The sequence below is a fragment of the Suillus subalutaceus genome (genome assembly GCF_016647625.1).
Source record: "Suillus subalutaceus strain FC151 chromosome Unknown DFJ58scaffold_137, whole genome shotgun sequence".
In the NCBI taxonomy this organism is placed as follows: Eukaryota; Fungi; Basidiomycota; class Agaricomycetes; order Boletales; family Suillaceae; genus Suillus; species Suillus subalutaceus.
The window spans coordinates 50,074-63,958 of record NW_024540386.1 but is presented as its reverse complement, the minus strand read 5'-3'; the positions used below and the strand labels follow the sequence as shown (position 1 = coordinate 63,958).

The following is a 13,885-nucleotide window of genomic DNA, read 5'->3' as shown; positions in this document are numbered from 1 at the left end:
TGTACTCTTCTCTACTTCGATTCTTGCCATCATGCACATGGATGCCCCTTAGATGTTCATCATTGAATTTCGGAGATTTCATAGGATAATGCAGTCATTCGCCCGCGGAATGGTCTTCACATAATGCAACGCCGTATCATCGCGATGAATAGCCCTCGGTTTCGCGGACTTTCGAGAAGCCCGGTACGTACCCTCCAGTTTCTGGTTTGGTCGATAAGACATATATATATGTACTCTCTCACTCAGTTAATCATCTAAGTACTAATTGCTGGACCAAATGGATGATCTTCAGTATTCTCTTGACCTTTTCAAACACTTAGGGCATCGCTCAGTTTTACCTTTGGTTTCGCACCCTATTTCTACGACACGCCAAGCTGCAGCGACTGGCGACCTTCCTGATCTGAATAACGTCCAAGGCGATGTTATATATCTCTTTCCTAAAGTAAACGACCAGTTCAATTAGCTCTTTTTTCAAGCATCCTCAAACATGTCCGCTGACAATTTATTCTAACAGAAAGCCGAGAACTTCGTATTCTTCAGGATCAACAGCGTAGTATCGTTCAGAACTGCTCTGCAATCCTTCAAGCCAACGACTGCGGAAGACGTGAAAGACAATCTTATCTCGATCGCTGTGGCAAAGGCAAACGCTCATGAACCAAGCAGTGTCCCGACAGTCGATATCGCGCAATACCAGATTTCATTCAGCCGTGCCGGCCTGTATTTCCTTGGCGTGAACGAGGACACTGGAGATGTTCGCTTCGACAAGCGCTGCATGAATGACGACAAGGAACTCATTGGCGACACAAAACAATGGGACCCTATGTTTGTCAAAGCAAAATCTGACCCGGTGAACGGATCAGTGCGTGACGATACTGGAGCTCTGCATGGTGTCATTACTGTCGCCGGAAGCAGTGAGTATTTGTTATTTTGAAGGAACTGGTCTTCTTGACGCACATTCAAGGCGCCGAGACTTGCACCAAAGCTTCAAACGAGGTCATAGACCTATTTGGCTCATCGATAACGGTTTGCCGGCGGCAAGCCAGTGGAAGGAAGGGCTCGACCACCCCCTTACAAAGGGCATGAGCATTTCGGCTTTCGAGATGGGATCTCCCAACCTTGTCTACGGTGAGTATTTCCCGGACATCGCGTTTGTGCAGTAGGACTTCTACATTCCCTCAGGGGTCTTGTTATTCCTCGTGCTGGCCAGCTTCAAGTTGATCCTGGAGTGATTATAATGGGATATCCAGGAGATCCTGTACGGGACGATCCGACTACCAAGGTGAAACGTCCGGCCTGGACCAAGGATGGGACGATTTCGGTGTTCAGGAAGCTCGAGCAATCCGTCATCTCTTTCGAGAATCATGTGCAGAGGAATGGGCCTCGTTGGCGCGAGTTCATTCCAGGAGGCGATATATCTCCTCCACTCAACAACAAGAAGCTGAAGATCTCTTCGGGGCACGGTTTATTGGGAGGTGGAAATCGGTGCGATTCGACGATGCAATTTACACTGATGCATCGAACTCATTGAATACGTGCTTGTGACAGGGCGCACCCCTTGCTAAATGCCCCTTCCGCGACAATCCAAGGTGGCGCTTGACCCAGACCTCAACAATGACTTTGACTACGTCGTTCGCGATAAACCGAATATATCACAATATGAACCTAGTGATTACTACTGCCCATTCACTTCACACACACGCAAGATCGCGCCACGTAATTTGTATCCTTACATCGACGCTAAATTCCTCGGATCGGGTTCGATAGTACGTGCAGGGCTCCCGTATGGTGATGAGGTGAGAAAATTCACAGACATTGTGCATCATTGCTCCGCCTGATTTGTGCTGTCTCCTGCCTTCAGGTTACTGATCAAGAACGACGCGATGTAGCAAGAGGAAACCCTGAGTTACCTCGCGGGCTTCTGTTCAATTGCTATATGTCCAGCTTGGACTCAGGATTCGTTCGTCATATGATTGGATACGCGAGAAATGATTACTGGCCCATGACATCCCTAGTGCCACAGAAGAAGGGTAACTAATTCAAAGAAGTTCTTTACTTGTATGTCACTAACCAATAGATTCTGATTCGATTAGGTCAGGACCCTGTCATTGGTAGCCCGCCAGTATATACACCTGCTCAGCTCGAAGGCCCATCTCCCTTAGTAAATTCCGGGGATAAAGTCGACCTACAACTCGCCGGTGCGGATGGTGCAACGTTCGAGGTGTGCGGATTCGCTAAGGTTACCCCTGAGGGTGTGATTCCACCACCCGGTGAACCGAACCCCTTCTTCATTGCTGCGAGGGGAGGAGAATACTTTTTTGTTCCTTCTGTCTCGACCTTGAAAAGTTGGGCTAGTGCAACCACTACTACTACAACTGAAGTTTGCACACTGGCGAAGGAGCAGAAAGCAACGGTCGATGATACCAGCAAGGATTTATATGGCCGTTTGTCATCCTCTACTCAGGTTAATACCTTCGATGTCGAGGACATATACGTCACGAATGAGCAGTGTGACAAGAACGTTCAAATCCGTCTCAACGCAGAACAGATGGACGACAACACGATATCCCAGATCAAAGAGGTCAGTCTTCCGATTTCCGTTGGCCTGCTAGACATGACGGCTGGTGCAGGTTATTGGTTTCCATCTCAAACACGAGTACTGCCAGGGTGAGACACCGGCAATGAGTTCAAAGATACAGCCTGTTATCCTCAACCAGGTATGTGATTTTTCTTACTCTCTGGTGCCCAAGTGACGTGGTATGTTCTGTGACAGGTTAAAGTAGGTTGAAAGAGTAGTGAGGATGTGTTTGGCGAGGGCGACGTGAACCTTCTGTTCACGAGTAAATGTTAATACAATATTTGTCTCTCTTGTAACACCGTCTGGTTTTCAATGTCTTAAGTGTCAAAACAGCGATACGGCTGGCGACGTAGTAACTACATATTACACTTAAGAAAACAACGCCTTGCCTCCTGACCGCTCCTTCCGAGATAATATGGTGACTGCTGGAAGTACCAGCACACATCGTTATACTCCCATTAATACACATCACTGATCGCTTTATATGCATGAGCTCACCAAACTTAACGTACATCCAATGTACGGTCTCCTGCGGAGCCATAAACCGAACCATGGTCACGACCCATTCGATCATTTCCCGCCTCTCGCAGCTCATATGTGTATCCACATCCCTCTTCTCCACCAAGTTCTACCACACCCCTCCTCCACCATTCATTCACTCATCATTCTCTCCCGATGTCAGCCTCGTGTGCTGATCGTCCCGGCCGTGTTTCGTGCTACAAAAAGGCTGTTAGTCCAACGCGTTGTTGCCTTCCAGATGATTCCCACGTGTCAGACCGCAGTGAACTCTTCACGATATGATTCACCCATATATCTTCTCTGAAGAGAGACCAGCGCGGCATCCTGAGCATATTACCTAGTATCTGCGACATTGTTTCTGTCATGAAACGTAGATGATTGCGATTATGAGTTACTTACCTCCCGATGCATATGGTCTATGTTGAGAATACCTTGCCCGCCCTGCGCTACTATTTTGCTTATGAATGGGCGTGTCACCATCTAGAATCCAAGATCGACGAGTGATAGACTTGTATGCGAACAAAATATCCGGCTTTCCATTCTTCTGCGAAATCCTGCAAGCCTGATGCGAATGCAATTGGACTAAGAGAATTTTAGTCGAACGTAAGGATATGCTACCTGCGAGAAGCAATCCCTTACTGAAGATGGATACCTGGCGAGTGACTGTACTGTGCCATTCCAGGACGGCAAATAAGCTGGCGTCAATTCGCGGAGGTCAAGTTCTTCGGTATTCGTCGTGGTCGAACTCGCTGGTGTTTTTCAAGGGATGGCAAGCTTGAGCTATGACGGGAGTGGGATGGTGTTATCAGTAGGTGTGTGGTCACATGGGAGTATCAAGTGTTATCCTTCAGATCTCTATTCTGAGATACACGTGAACTTCACTTGATGGCTGACTCTGCGATCACTACAGTGCGAGCGCGAGTCATCGAAGACACGCCAATTGAATTGACGTTGCCCGTGTCAGGATACGTAGGGATCAGATGTCATTCATCCGAGAAAAAATTTGCGCTACTAAATAGTTGCTCAGATATATCTGAGCTTTCATTTAGCAAGACAGACGAGATGGCACAAGCAAAATACGTACACGATATTGAATTTAGTGTCGCACACCTGTACAGGGTCTCTCCTTCGTAAGTACTACTCAGTAGCTTCACACATGCTCTGGCATAGGGCCGCCAGCCCGCCACAGGCCCATGTATACCATCCACACGTAGCAGCAAGGGAGGAAAAAACGTTATCGGCGATGAGCATCAGGAAATGTAGAGGTACCAAAAACTGAACTCAGGCAAGTTTGAGGAGTCGTCAAAGAGCCACGCATAGAATTTGATCATGCCAAAGGCAAATTTATCCGGCTTCTCCCGAAGGACTGAACAGGGGAAAGCGTGTAGCAAGATGCAGGAGAAAGTGCAATTATCACACGACTCTAAAATCGAATGTGTGAGCGCATAGCATCAAAATCGAAGAATTGGGTATCACATACCAGGGGGTGTCAGTGTTATCCCATGCCAAAGCTTGTAAGCTGTGAAAATACTAGGGACTGACCTTGGCCTATACACGATGCACCTCCAAGGGCACTTTACTCACTGAGGACCCTGTGTACCGAGACCCACAAAGGTAAATCAAAGGTCGTACTTACATCTGACAAAGTATGAGCTTTGTGATCATATATCATTCATGTAGTTGATACAGGGACGGGGACGGGGACGGGGACGGGAAGTAAACCGAGTAATGTAGTGGCCACACAATAAGATTGACCTTATGGCGCATACGATGAGCATTAAGATGAACATCGAAATATAAAAAGATACAGATATCTGTGGAATTTAGAAGCCGCACTGATAACTGGCTGCTTCCGTGCTCTCCGGTGATAAGCTGCCCTGCGTGTAAGCAGTTGAATCAGAATTCGGCGGATGACGGGAAAGAAGGTAGTCCTCGCTATATAACCAGCCCTCATCAGTTTAGGGAGCATCTGCTGCAGTGTCGCGCTACAGATGGATGCATTAAACCGGAATACAGTATGAAAAAATCGACCAAACGCACTTCTTTACCATGGGCGAAAGGGACATTGACAATAGGCGATAACGTAAGACCTACACGAATGGGCCATAGGCGGCGTGTGCGGGTTTTGAAGGCAGCAGATGATGATTAGGCGGTGGGCGGTCGAGACTGAAAAAATCTAAGTTGAAAGTGCGATGACGGCAGTCGACACTTACGTTCTGGTGGGGTTGCATATCTGGTGCCCGAATTACAGCATGCACCGAGGGAGAGTGATTGAGAAGTAGGGGTGACATAGCAGGGAACTTGAAGGGAACTGTCAGGTCGATACCAAAGAAACCATGACGGGTAGATCAACGTACATCCCGGGATCACGAGGCTGATCGTTCCGAACAGGAGCAGCTGCGTTTGTGCGAGAGGAGGAGGGAATGAGTCTGCGAATGTGACATAGAAGATGGGACTTTACATCATACAAACTTATATATATATATAACATCTTCGCTTGTGTAAACTTGGAAATTAATTTATACAAGGACTCGCTTTCGGTCTTTTACTATAGGTATGGTTGTTGATATTGAATGCGTCATAGCGCCATAAATTCTTTTTATCAATCTGATACGTTTTAAAGACCGACGACGCCGTGAAATGAAGCAGAGGTCGCCATGGTGCTGAGCAAAGAGCTGCAAAAAGGAGACGGAGCATGGATGCGTAACAACACAGCATGTCGCAGCAGACGGAAAGAGCTATCGGAAAGAGGGACAGAACGCAACAACACAGTATGACGCGGTGGACGCCATCGCCGGCGGCATCTCGTGCTTATATATGTTGTAGATGCTTATACGTTTTATAATAGACATGCCTCTACCATCATCCATCATCCATCATCGATTCATCCATCAGCACTCAGCACGATTCTCTCACAGAAAAATATGGCAGTGGAGTTAGAGTACTCTGGGGTATATATATAGTGCGGTGAACCTACTGCTGGTAGACTCGTCACAGTGACGAGTGGTTCAGTCAGCGACAACTTGAATGTCTTCCTTGGCGCAGGATCCTATTCCACAACTTGGTCTGGGAAACACGTTTGGCGCCCTTTTTATTGGGGTTATCCTCGCAGCAGTGTTAGTAAACTATTTGCTCATTATGCAGTCAAAAGCTGAGCGCTTCATGTGACCTGTCGTCTTAACATATCCCATGAAACAGTCTCTTTGGTCTAACCAATGTTCAAGCTTTCATCTACTTGCAGGCGCATACAAAGCGCGGGGATAACATTTTTCAAGCTGGTTGTACGTCCATGCTGCCTTATTGTCGGTCCTGGTCTTGATGTCACGTTCTGGCAGGTTACCTGGCTTTGGTAGGTGTCCTTTCGAGTTGCAATTATTGATCGCGTAGAGATTTTCTCCCAAACTTTTAGGGTATTTGATGCTCTGCACCTGGCCTTGACAATCCATTGCGTCTATTACTATCTGGTAACCAACTATGCGAACTTTGGTGTGCTCGCGGAAATCGTATGGAGTCTCAAAGTGAGTTTTTATATTGGCTCTCTGTGCAGCCTCTAATGGGTCGGGACAGCTTCAGTTAGTAATCAACGTAAGTTGTGTTTCCTGTTCTCTGTGATCCACCCACAACACGCACTGCACAGATTTTCATCATTCCTACGATACATTTGTAAGTTCAATAACTGTTACTGCAACATTCAAGTCACGTTTTGGTCGATAGTTTGTATGTTCATCGCATATGGAAAGGTGATTATCGCCCTACTATCGTGAATTTGCTACATCTACTGAATGAAACTAGTAAGCAAGGGCCGATCAAGAGCTCTCCCGGTCATAGCATTGGTGGGTTTGCCATCGGGATTCCATCGCATTTCATTCTGTTGATTCACTGTCAGACCATAGTCGTGGTCCTAAGTGCAGGCGAGTCTGTTGCCTGCAAATGTTCTTCATACGATCTTGAACCTCTCCTCAGGTGTCGCCATCCGTGAGATTTCAATGGTTTTCTTATTATTGGCTCATCGTTTGACTTATTGATAGCCCTTGTGTGGGCACAGTGAGTCGAGCAGCTCCTTAACTTCAGGAAATGCTGATAGTGAGTAGATATAAGGTCAAGTTGTTCAAAGATTTGGTTGGAATCGAGTGGTCGACATACATGTCCTTAGGAGCGACTACTTTTGTTGATTTTGTCATCGCATCATCGCTATGCTATCTCCTCGCCACTTCGCGTACTGGGTTCTCTAGGTATTGACCAGTTTGTTCCCTATCGGCCTGATATACTAACGCAGATTACTCAGGACCGATTCGTTCATAACGAAGCTCGTGGGCTATACCATCAGTACTGGCTGTCTGACAAGGTATCCCTCCTTCCAGCCTACTTCATGGTACTTTGACTCATACTTCGACAGTATATGTTCGATGTCAATCATAATCACAGTGAGATTATATCCATTGTATTGTCTACATCCGACTGAGGGTTGCCTGCAGTGTGCTGTGATGCCGACAACCTTCATCTTCATCGGTCTCCAATTTTTAGTGACTAAATGTATGACCAACAATTCATTCTCTCATGATCGTGCTGACCAGCGGTATATACCATTTCAAGTATATGTCAACTCGTTTATCGCATTCCTGAACGCGCGATACTACATACAGGCCAACGCGATTGTCGATTCTCACCAATTGTATGAACGCCACGGCGTCTACCACCCAGAACTCCACATTAGTGCGTCGCAAGACGAAGAGTTTCAGAAGTCCCAGAAGGACCCTGAGGGTGAAATGTTGCATATCACGCAACCTATCCAGGCTGCCATGGTGGGTGATTGTGTCATTGTTGATAGAGGAGGGCTAATTTACACACCTTTAGCCATAGTCGCCGATAGTGGAAATGAAGTCTTTCTTGTTATTGGTAGGCATGGATTATTAACTGCGTGTCTAATCGAGAGAACGCCTGCCAAAAAACGGAGTTTATAATAAATTATCATTCGGATCCTAACAATATTTGCGGGAAGTAAGTCGTTTTGTTCTCTTGTAAATAGATGTCCAGGTTCGATTTCACACCAGGTTCTGAAATGAACAATCACAGGCTCCCTTCTAACCATGACTCTTGTGATGGGATTCAAAATTTGTAATTTGGTGACGCCAGCTGCAGGGTCGTCGGACTTTAGAAATGACGACGTCTTTTGACGCCTTGGGACAATTGTATTGATACATCGCCTTGATCGTCACTGGATCCAATTACAATTCTCTACCACTCCCGTTTAGAACAACTCGCGGTTAAAACAGGGTGCCGGGACGAGCGAGGAGGCTGGCATGAAGCTTTTGTTCGCGAAGCGTGATAGTGCAAGGTTCAAAGATGGCAGTGCTGACACTGCCGCTGTGCCTCATGCATCGTGACCTCACAGTACAGGATGCACTCCCACCATCATCATTCCAGGTTACTCAAAAATGTCGATACACCTACTATCTCGTTCTGGTTCATATAGAACAGAATGGCAAATCTACATAACTGCCCACAGAGTCGGCGCAGCTAGTAATGTCTTCAATTCGCCCTTGCAGCGATGTTAGTACAGGCTACTTTTTGCATTCGACAAAGCCACTTCCCCACTAATGTGGGAGTCGGGATTACGTTGTTCCCGATGTCAAACCCTGTGTCTCACTGTGCAGGAAGTACTCCCACCATCAGTGTAAGAAGCTATAATCCACCATAGAACTGATAGTAATGCAATACATTGATTGTGAGGTATATAGATAAATATACCACTGGTGAAATTTGTTCGGCTAGCAATGTCTTCTTCCCCTGCGCAGGACCTCTTGCCACAAGCTGACCTAGCAAACACGTTCGGGGCACTTTTTATTGGGGTCACCCTTTCAGCAATGTTCGTAAATTATTTTCTCATCGCACAATCAATGCTGAACACTTGTCATCGTATTATATCTCACAAATAGTCTCTTTGGTCTGACCAATGTTCAAATCTTCATCTACTTCCAGACACACAGAGATACGGGGATGTCGATTTTTAAGCTGATTGTACGTATATCATACCGTCCCATTTCTCAGTTCAGTCATTGACGCTGCGACAGGTTATCTGGCTTTGGTAGGTGTTCCTTCAATTACAATTGCTGAACACAGCAATCTTACACTGTACCCCGATCTTTTAGGATACTTGATGGTGTACACCTGGCACTGATTGTACATTGCGTCTATTATTATTTAGTGACCAACTACGCGAACTTCAGTGCACTCACAGAAATCGTGTGGAGTTTGAGAGTGAGTTTCCTACTTTGACCTTCTATGCAGCCGGTAACACGTATTATATTGATGGTCTTGTGCAGGTTCAGCTAATACTCGATGTAAGTCGTTTCTCCTGAACTTTGAGATTTGCACCAGACACGCATTTAACAGGTTCTCATTGTTTGTACGGTACATTTGTAAGTTCGATGTGCAATGTTACATGCAACATTCTAATTGGTGCTGTCTCGGTCCATAGTTCGTATGTCTATCGCATATGGATAGGTATGTTAATATTCGTAGTGATGATTTGTTCCTACTAATATGACGAATTTAGTCAGCAAGGGCCGATCAAGAGTTCTCCCAATTATAACAATGGTAGGTTTGCAGTCGGTGCTCAATGGTATACCGTTTTGTTGACACGGTGTCAGTGCATAGTCGTAGTCCTATCAGAAGGTGAGTCTGTCACTGGAAATGCTCTTCACTCGATCTTAAAAATCTATCCAGCTGTCTCCATTCGTAAGACTTCAGTGTGCTACCTTTGTTATTTACTCATCACTCAATGTAATGACAGCTGTCGTTTTGGCGCAGTGAGTCAGACAGCTCCCTGACTTACGCGAAATTGCTGATAGCCGGTAGATATCGGGTCCGCGTGTTCCAGGACGTTGTTGCAACCGAGTGGGCAACATACCTGACTTTGGGCTCGATCACTTTTGATGATATCCTTATTGCGTCATCGTTATGCTATCTCCTCGCTACTTCCCATACTGGATTCTCTAGGTAAGGAGTGCTTCGTTTGCTGTCGTGATATGATATACTAACGCGGTCATTTAGTACCGATTCTCTTATAACAAAGCTCGTGGGTTATATCATTAGTACAGGCTGTCTGACGAGGTATCCCCCTCTCCAACACACCCCATACTTCGACTAATATGTCTGCAGTGTATGTTCAATGATAGCTCTAATCACTGTGAGGTTCCTTTTCTTGCACTGTCCATGATTGACGTCTCAGACAGCCACCTATAGTGCGCGGTGATGCCGAAGAACTTCATCTTTCTCAGCATTGGATTCTTAGTGACCAAACGTAAGATCAACACATTCTCTCAGGATCGTGCTGACTAACGGTACGGTTTCAAGTATACGTGAACTCGTTCTTGGCACTTATGAACGCAAGATACTACCTGCAGGCCGACACAGGCAGTGTGGGTTCTTCCGAATTTCGTGTCCGCCATGACGTTTACCGCCCCGAGCTACGCATTAACACGTCGCAAGACGATAAGCCTCAGACAGATGTGTCCGATGATGTGGTGTTGCATACCACTCGACCTATCCAGGCTGTCATGGTTGGTAATCGTATTATTGTTGATGCAAGAGGGCTAACGACAAAGTTTGTCCACAGTTGCCAACGATGGAAAAGGATTCTTTCTCGTTGGCGTGATAGACTACTAGTAGGCATGCATTATTATTTGCGTGTTTCCTCACGAGTAGCTCTCACAAATAACTTATGAGTTCGGACTAAATTATCACTCCCTACCCACCATATTATGGATGTACTCAAATTGCTAGCTGTGAAACATCGACATTCTGTCTGACTTGCATTTCATATGACCTGCACTATCCCAAGCCACGGCTCCTGGTCTTGTATGTTCGTCCGTACTCTTCCCCTAAGCATTCGTTTTTATAATTCAGTGGCCGCGGCGGTATCCAGCTTGGCCAAACACCCAACTTGGGCCCTGGGCCCGAGGCGGCGCCGCGGTATGCATGTCGTTCGTTGGTGATCTTTGGCGACACAATTGCAGGAGATGAAGCCTGAAGGGACACCATTATCAAAACTGAGATATCTATCGACCGCGCGACGTAGAGGTCCGTCAAATCCAACCGAAAGTGCTTCACGCATTGCTTGCTTCGAGAGAAATGAATGGTTGCGAACAGGGCTAAGTGCTACATGGGAAAGACCCTGCCACAACAGCACGGAATCGTGTTACCTACTAACTCGTCTCGTTTATGCGTCGTTTTGTTCACAATTCCTTGCCGAACTCATACCCAGCCTTACAATTTTGTCTATTATTATTTAGTGACCAACTACGCGAACTTTGGTACGCTCACAGAGATTGTACGGAACATCAAAGTGAGTTCCTAAGACATTCATTTTTCTCACTATTGAATTTTTAGTGACTCGATGTCAGAAGAATGTTCTTCGATGACTGCTGACCAATGGTACTGTCGTTCATCGCCGGGCACACCAACGCAGACATCACTGATCCTTCCGAATTTCAAGTGCGCCAAGGCGTCTACCGCCCGCACGCCCGCAGTTTCAGGCATCTCGGAAAGATTCCGATAATGAAGAGCTGCATATCATCATTGTCAAGAGCAGCCTATAGCGTCCGCCTGACCACCCAGACGTCACGACAAGTGACATATATATATCAGAGACACCTTACAGTACCTGACTCCTTTTCCCCTTTTTCATCCTACTTAAGACATCGAGCAACCGTCAACTCACCTCAGTCTCTTTACCCGTGACTGAGGTGAGTATTGTTAGTTCCCTCTCTTCGTTATATCATTGTACTCACTATATGCATTCATAGGCTCGTGTCTAGGTTCGTAGTAGTACACCAATTTAGTCTCTTTACCCGTGACTGAGGCTCGTGTCTAGTTCTCACCTTTGATAGGTTATGAGCCCTGCCTAAAGGATAGCGGCACTATCTCCCATCTCTCTTACTCGGACTGGTACTTCTCGAACGCTCGTTCACCCATCGCAGTTCCTGACTGGTTCAAACCAATATCGGAACTGTCACTCCTCATTGACCCCCTTACTATCACTATATTACCATGACGTCATCTTCGGACTCTCTCCCGAAAACTGAAAAGTACCCGCACGAGAAGCTTACCCTCGACGGCTCAAATTACTCCCAATGGGCAACTGGATTCAAGATGTGGGCTGGTGGGCTCGGGTTATGGCCCTATATCAGTGGGGATGAGAAGGAACCCTCACCTCCTGCTCCACTCACTGACCCGGACCAGAACGTCCTCCGGAAGGAGAAACACGACGAGCGCGTAAGGTTGTACAAGCAGCGTCGCTTGCTCGCCCTCAGTGCACTGTCTACTGCTATAGATGCCCAGGATTTTGTGTACCTCCGTGACACAGAGGACCCGAAGATAGGTTGGGACGCCCTGGCTGGTAAATATTTACCCCAGAAGGCTATCCGATTTAACCAATATCTTGATTGGCTCTTCACAATTCTGAAGGCACACGACAGTGCCTCGATTGCCGAGATGCTCCAGAGGCTCGTTGTGCTAAAATCTGACCTCGCAGCTCTCTCCATTAACCCTCCATCAGCTACAGCAGCAACCACCACGGCCACCCCAAGTCCGAACGAATACAAGGTTCCGGATGCCATATTTGTCCACATCCTGCTACGTGCACTCCCCGACTACTATGACCCCTTTCGTCAAACCCTCATCAACAGTAGCACGCCCCTCGACCTCAATGACATCGTCAATCGTCTGAAGACCCAGGAGCTTCATCGCACCGCGAACGGTGGTAACACTGAGCACGCTGCGATGTTCTCCGGACATCGGGGTGCTGTGAACGGTCCCTCCAAAACTGACCGTGTCCCTCCCAAAGGGTTTGATGAGTCGAAGGGCGATGGATGGGTGCTTGGGTGGCGCCCGAAGTGTGGACACTGTACCAAGGCTGGTCACATCTGGCTACAGTGCCGTGCACGCCTATCAAAGGAGGAGAAGAACCCGAAGTCAGCCTCACCCGTTTCTTCCACTGCCGCTATCGCCACTAACATGGAAGTCTCTCCGGCAGACCAACCTAATGCGAATGCCGTATCACACCCTCCTTTCGTCCTCTCCCTAAAAGAGCACTCTGCCAATATCTCATCATCTCTTAATGTACCCGCAGGTTCCCTACATGTAGACTCTGCTGCAACGGCTCATATGGAGCCTGATATATCACGCTTTGCTCACTATACGAGGCTACATGAGCCAATCCGTGCGAAACTCGCCGACAACCATGTAGTCATGGCCCCTGGCTGGGGAACAGTAAGGCTTGCCCTGCAGTACGAAGACACCTCAATGGACCGGGACTTTGACTTCCTCCACGTCCCTGACCTCCGGTGCACACTCATTTCGGTGTCGTGTCTCGCGTCTGAACGCATTTCCTTCATCTCTACCTCCAAAGGAGGCATGCTTAGTGCTAACGATGGCCAAGGGCCACCACTTGCTCATGTTCACCCTCATAATGGGCTGTACATGCTCGACGCTACATACGCTACCAGAAACGCTGATGCATCCGCGATGCTTGTCAAATCAGTCCTCCGCTGCCTTGTCCCTGCACACTTGGCATCGAAGATTGGGTCACGCCGGCTTCTCGACTGTCCTGAAGGCTAGTGAGCATGCTGATGGCATCTCCATCGACCCTGCATCCCTCCTTCCTGTTAGTGATGGTGCCGACGCCATTCATTGTGTGTCATGCATCATGGGCAAGCACAAACGCTCACCTTTCCCCACTTCTGCGCGGCGCGCTTCTGCCCCTGCTGAGCTTGTGCATTCGGACGTTTG

The 13,885-nt window shown here is 47.3% G+C and overlaps 4 protein-coding genes across 4 annotated transcripts; 3 read left to right on the top strand and 1 right to left on the bottom strand.

Annotated features, from left to right (window-relative positions):
- Window positions 1–277: 277 nt before the first annotated feature.
- Window positions 278–2,668, top strand: DFJ58DRAFT_667317 (uncharacterized protein; the record flags this gene model as incomplete). Its single annotated transcript, XM_041382610.1, is given in 8 exon segments — window positions 278–442; window positions 515–911; window positions 962–1,023; window positions 1,040–1,125; window positions 1,180–1,482; window positions 1,667–1,814; window positions 1,904–2,027; window positions 2,091–2,668. The coding sequence occupies 8 exon segments, from the start codon at window positions 278–280 to the stop codon at window positions 2,666–2,668; spliced, it is 1,863 nt and encodes a 620-aa protein (XP_041238958.1).
- A 1,676-nt stretch (window positions 2,669–4,344) lies between these two features.
- Window positions 4,345–5,812, bottom strand: DFJ58DRAFT_845443 (uncharacterized protein; the record flags this gene model as incomplete). Its single annotated transcript, XM_041393153.1, has 8 exons — window positions 4,345–4,460; window positions 4,575–4,613; window positions 4,679–4,732; window positions 4,931–5,079; window positions 5,135–5,184; window positions 5,308–5,405; window positions 5,452–5,523; window positions 5,644–5,812. 8 exons carry the CDS (start codon window positions 5,810–5,812, stop codon window positions 4,345–4,347), a joined length of 747 nt encoding a protein of 248 aa, XP_041238957.1.
- Window positions 5,813–5,930: 118 nt separating this feature from the next.
- DFJ58DRAFT_811000 (uncharacterized protein) lies at window positions 5,931–8,323 on the top strand. Its single transcript, XM_041391451.1, has 13 exons — window positions 5,931–6,210; window positions 6,336–6,419; window positions 6,504–6,612; window positions 6,732–6,757; window positions 6,891–6,927; window positions 6,981–7,026; window positions 7,179–7,326; window positions 7,380–7,439; window positions 7,491–7,518; window positions 7,570–7,627; window positions 7,688–7,896; window positions 7,955–8,092; window positions 8,168–8,323. Exons 1-12 carry the CDS (start codon window positions 6,122–6,124, stop codon window positions 8,006–8,008), a joined length of 948 nt encoding a protein of 315 aa, XP_041238956.1. The 5' UTR covers window positions 5,931–6,121; the 3' UTR covers window positions 8,009–8,092; window positions 8,168–8,323.
- A 48-nt stretch (window positions 8,324–8,371) lies between these two features.
- On the top strand, window positions 8,372–10,918 carry DFJ58DRAFT_94462 (uncharacterized protein). The gene is made up of 17 exons (XM_041395636.1): window positions 8,372–8,960; window positions 9,031–9,112; window positions 9,166–9,179; window positions 9,244–9,352; window positions 9,418–9,435; window positions 9,488–9,513; window positions 9,573–9,598; window positions 9,651–9,691; window positions 9,745–9,769; window positions 9,821–9,832; window positions 9,888–9,903; window positions 9,953–10,093; window positions 10,148–10,207; window positions 10,256–10,283; window positions 10,340–10,397; window positions 10,451–10,656; window positions 10,713–10,918. Exons 1-17 carry the CDS (start codon window positions 8,869–8,871, stop codon window positions 10,749–10,751), a joined length of 993 nt encoding a protein of 330 aa, XP_041238955.1. The 5' UTR covers window positions 8,372–8,868; the 3' UTR covers window positions 10,752–10,918.
- Window positions 10,919–13,885: the final 2,967 nt, after the last annotated feature.

What these genes read in the sequence shown, in the direction of transcription:
- DFJ58DRAFT_94462 (XM_041395636.1), top strand. Translation starts at nt 8,869, where the DNA reads ATGTCTTCTTCCCCTGCGCAGGACCTCTTGCCACAAGCTGACCTAGCA. An exon ending in ATTGTTTGTACGGTACATTT is followed by an intron (nt 9,514 to 9,572) that starts GTAAGTTCGATG and finishes CTCGGTCCATAG; the next exon opens with TTCGTATGTCTATCGCATAT. An exon ending in GACCTATCCAGGCTGTCATG is followed by an intron (nt 10,657 to 10,712) that starts GTTGGTAATCGT and finishes GTTTGTCCACAG; the next exon opens with TTGCCAACGATGGAAAAGGA.
- DFJ58DRAFT_811000 (XM_041391451.1), top strand. Translation starts at nt 6,122, where the DNA reads ATGTCTTCCTTGGCGCAGGATCCTATTCCACAACTTGGTCTGGGAAAC. An exon ending in GGTCCTGGTCTTGATGTCAC is followed by an intron (nt 6,420 to 6,503) that starts GTTCTGGCAGGT and finishes CCAAACTTTTAG; the next exon opens with GGTATTTGATGCTCTGCACC. An exon ending in AAATCGTATGGAGTCTCAAA is followed by an intron (nt 6,613 to 6,731) that starts GTGAGTTTTTAT and finishes CGCACTGCACAG; the next exon opens with ATTTTCATCATTCCTACGAT.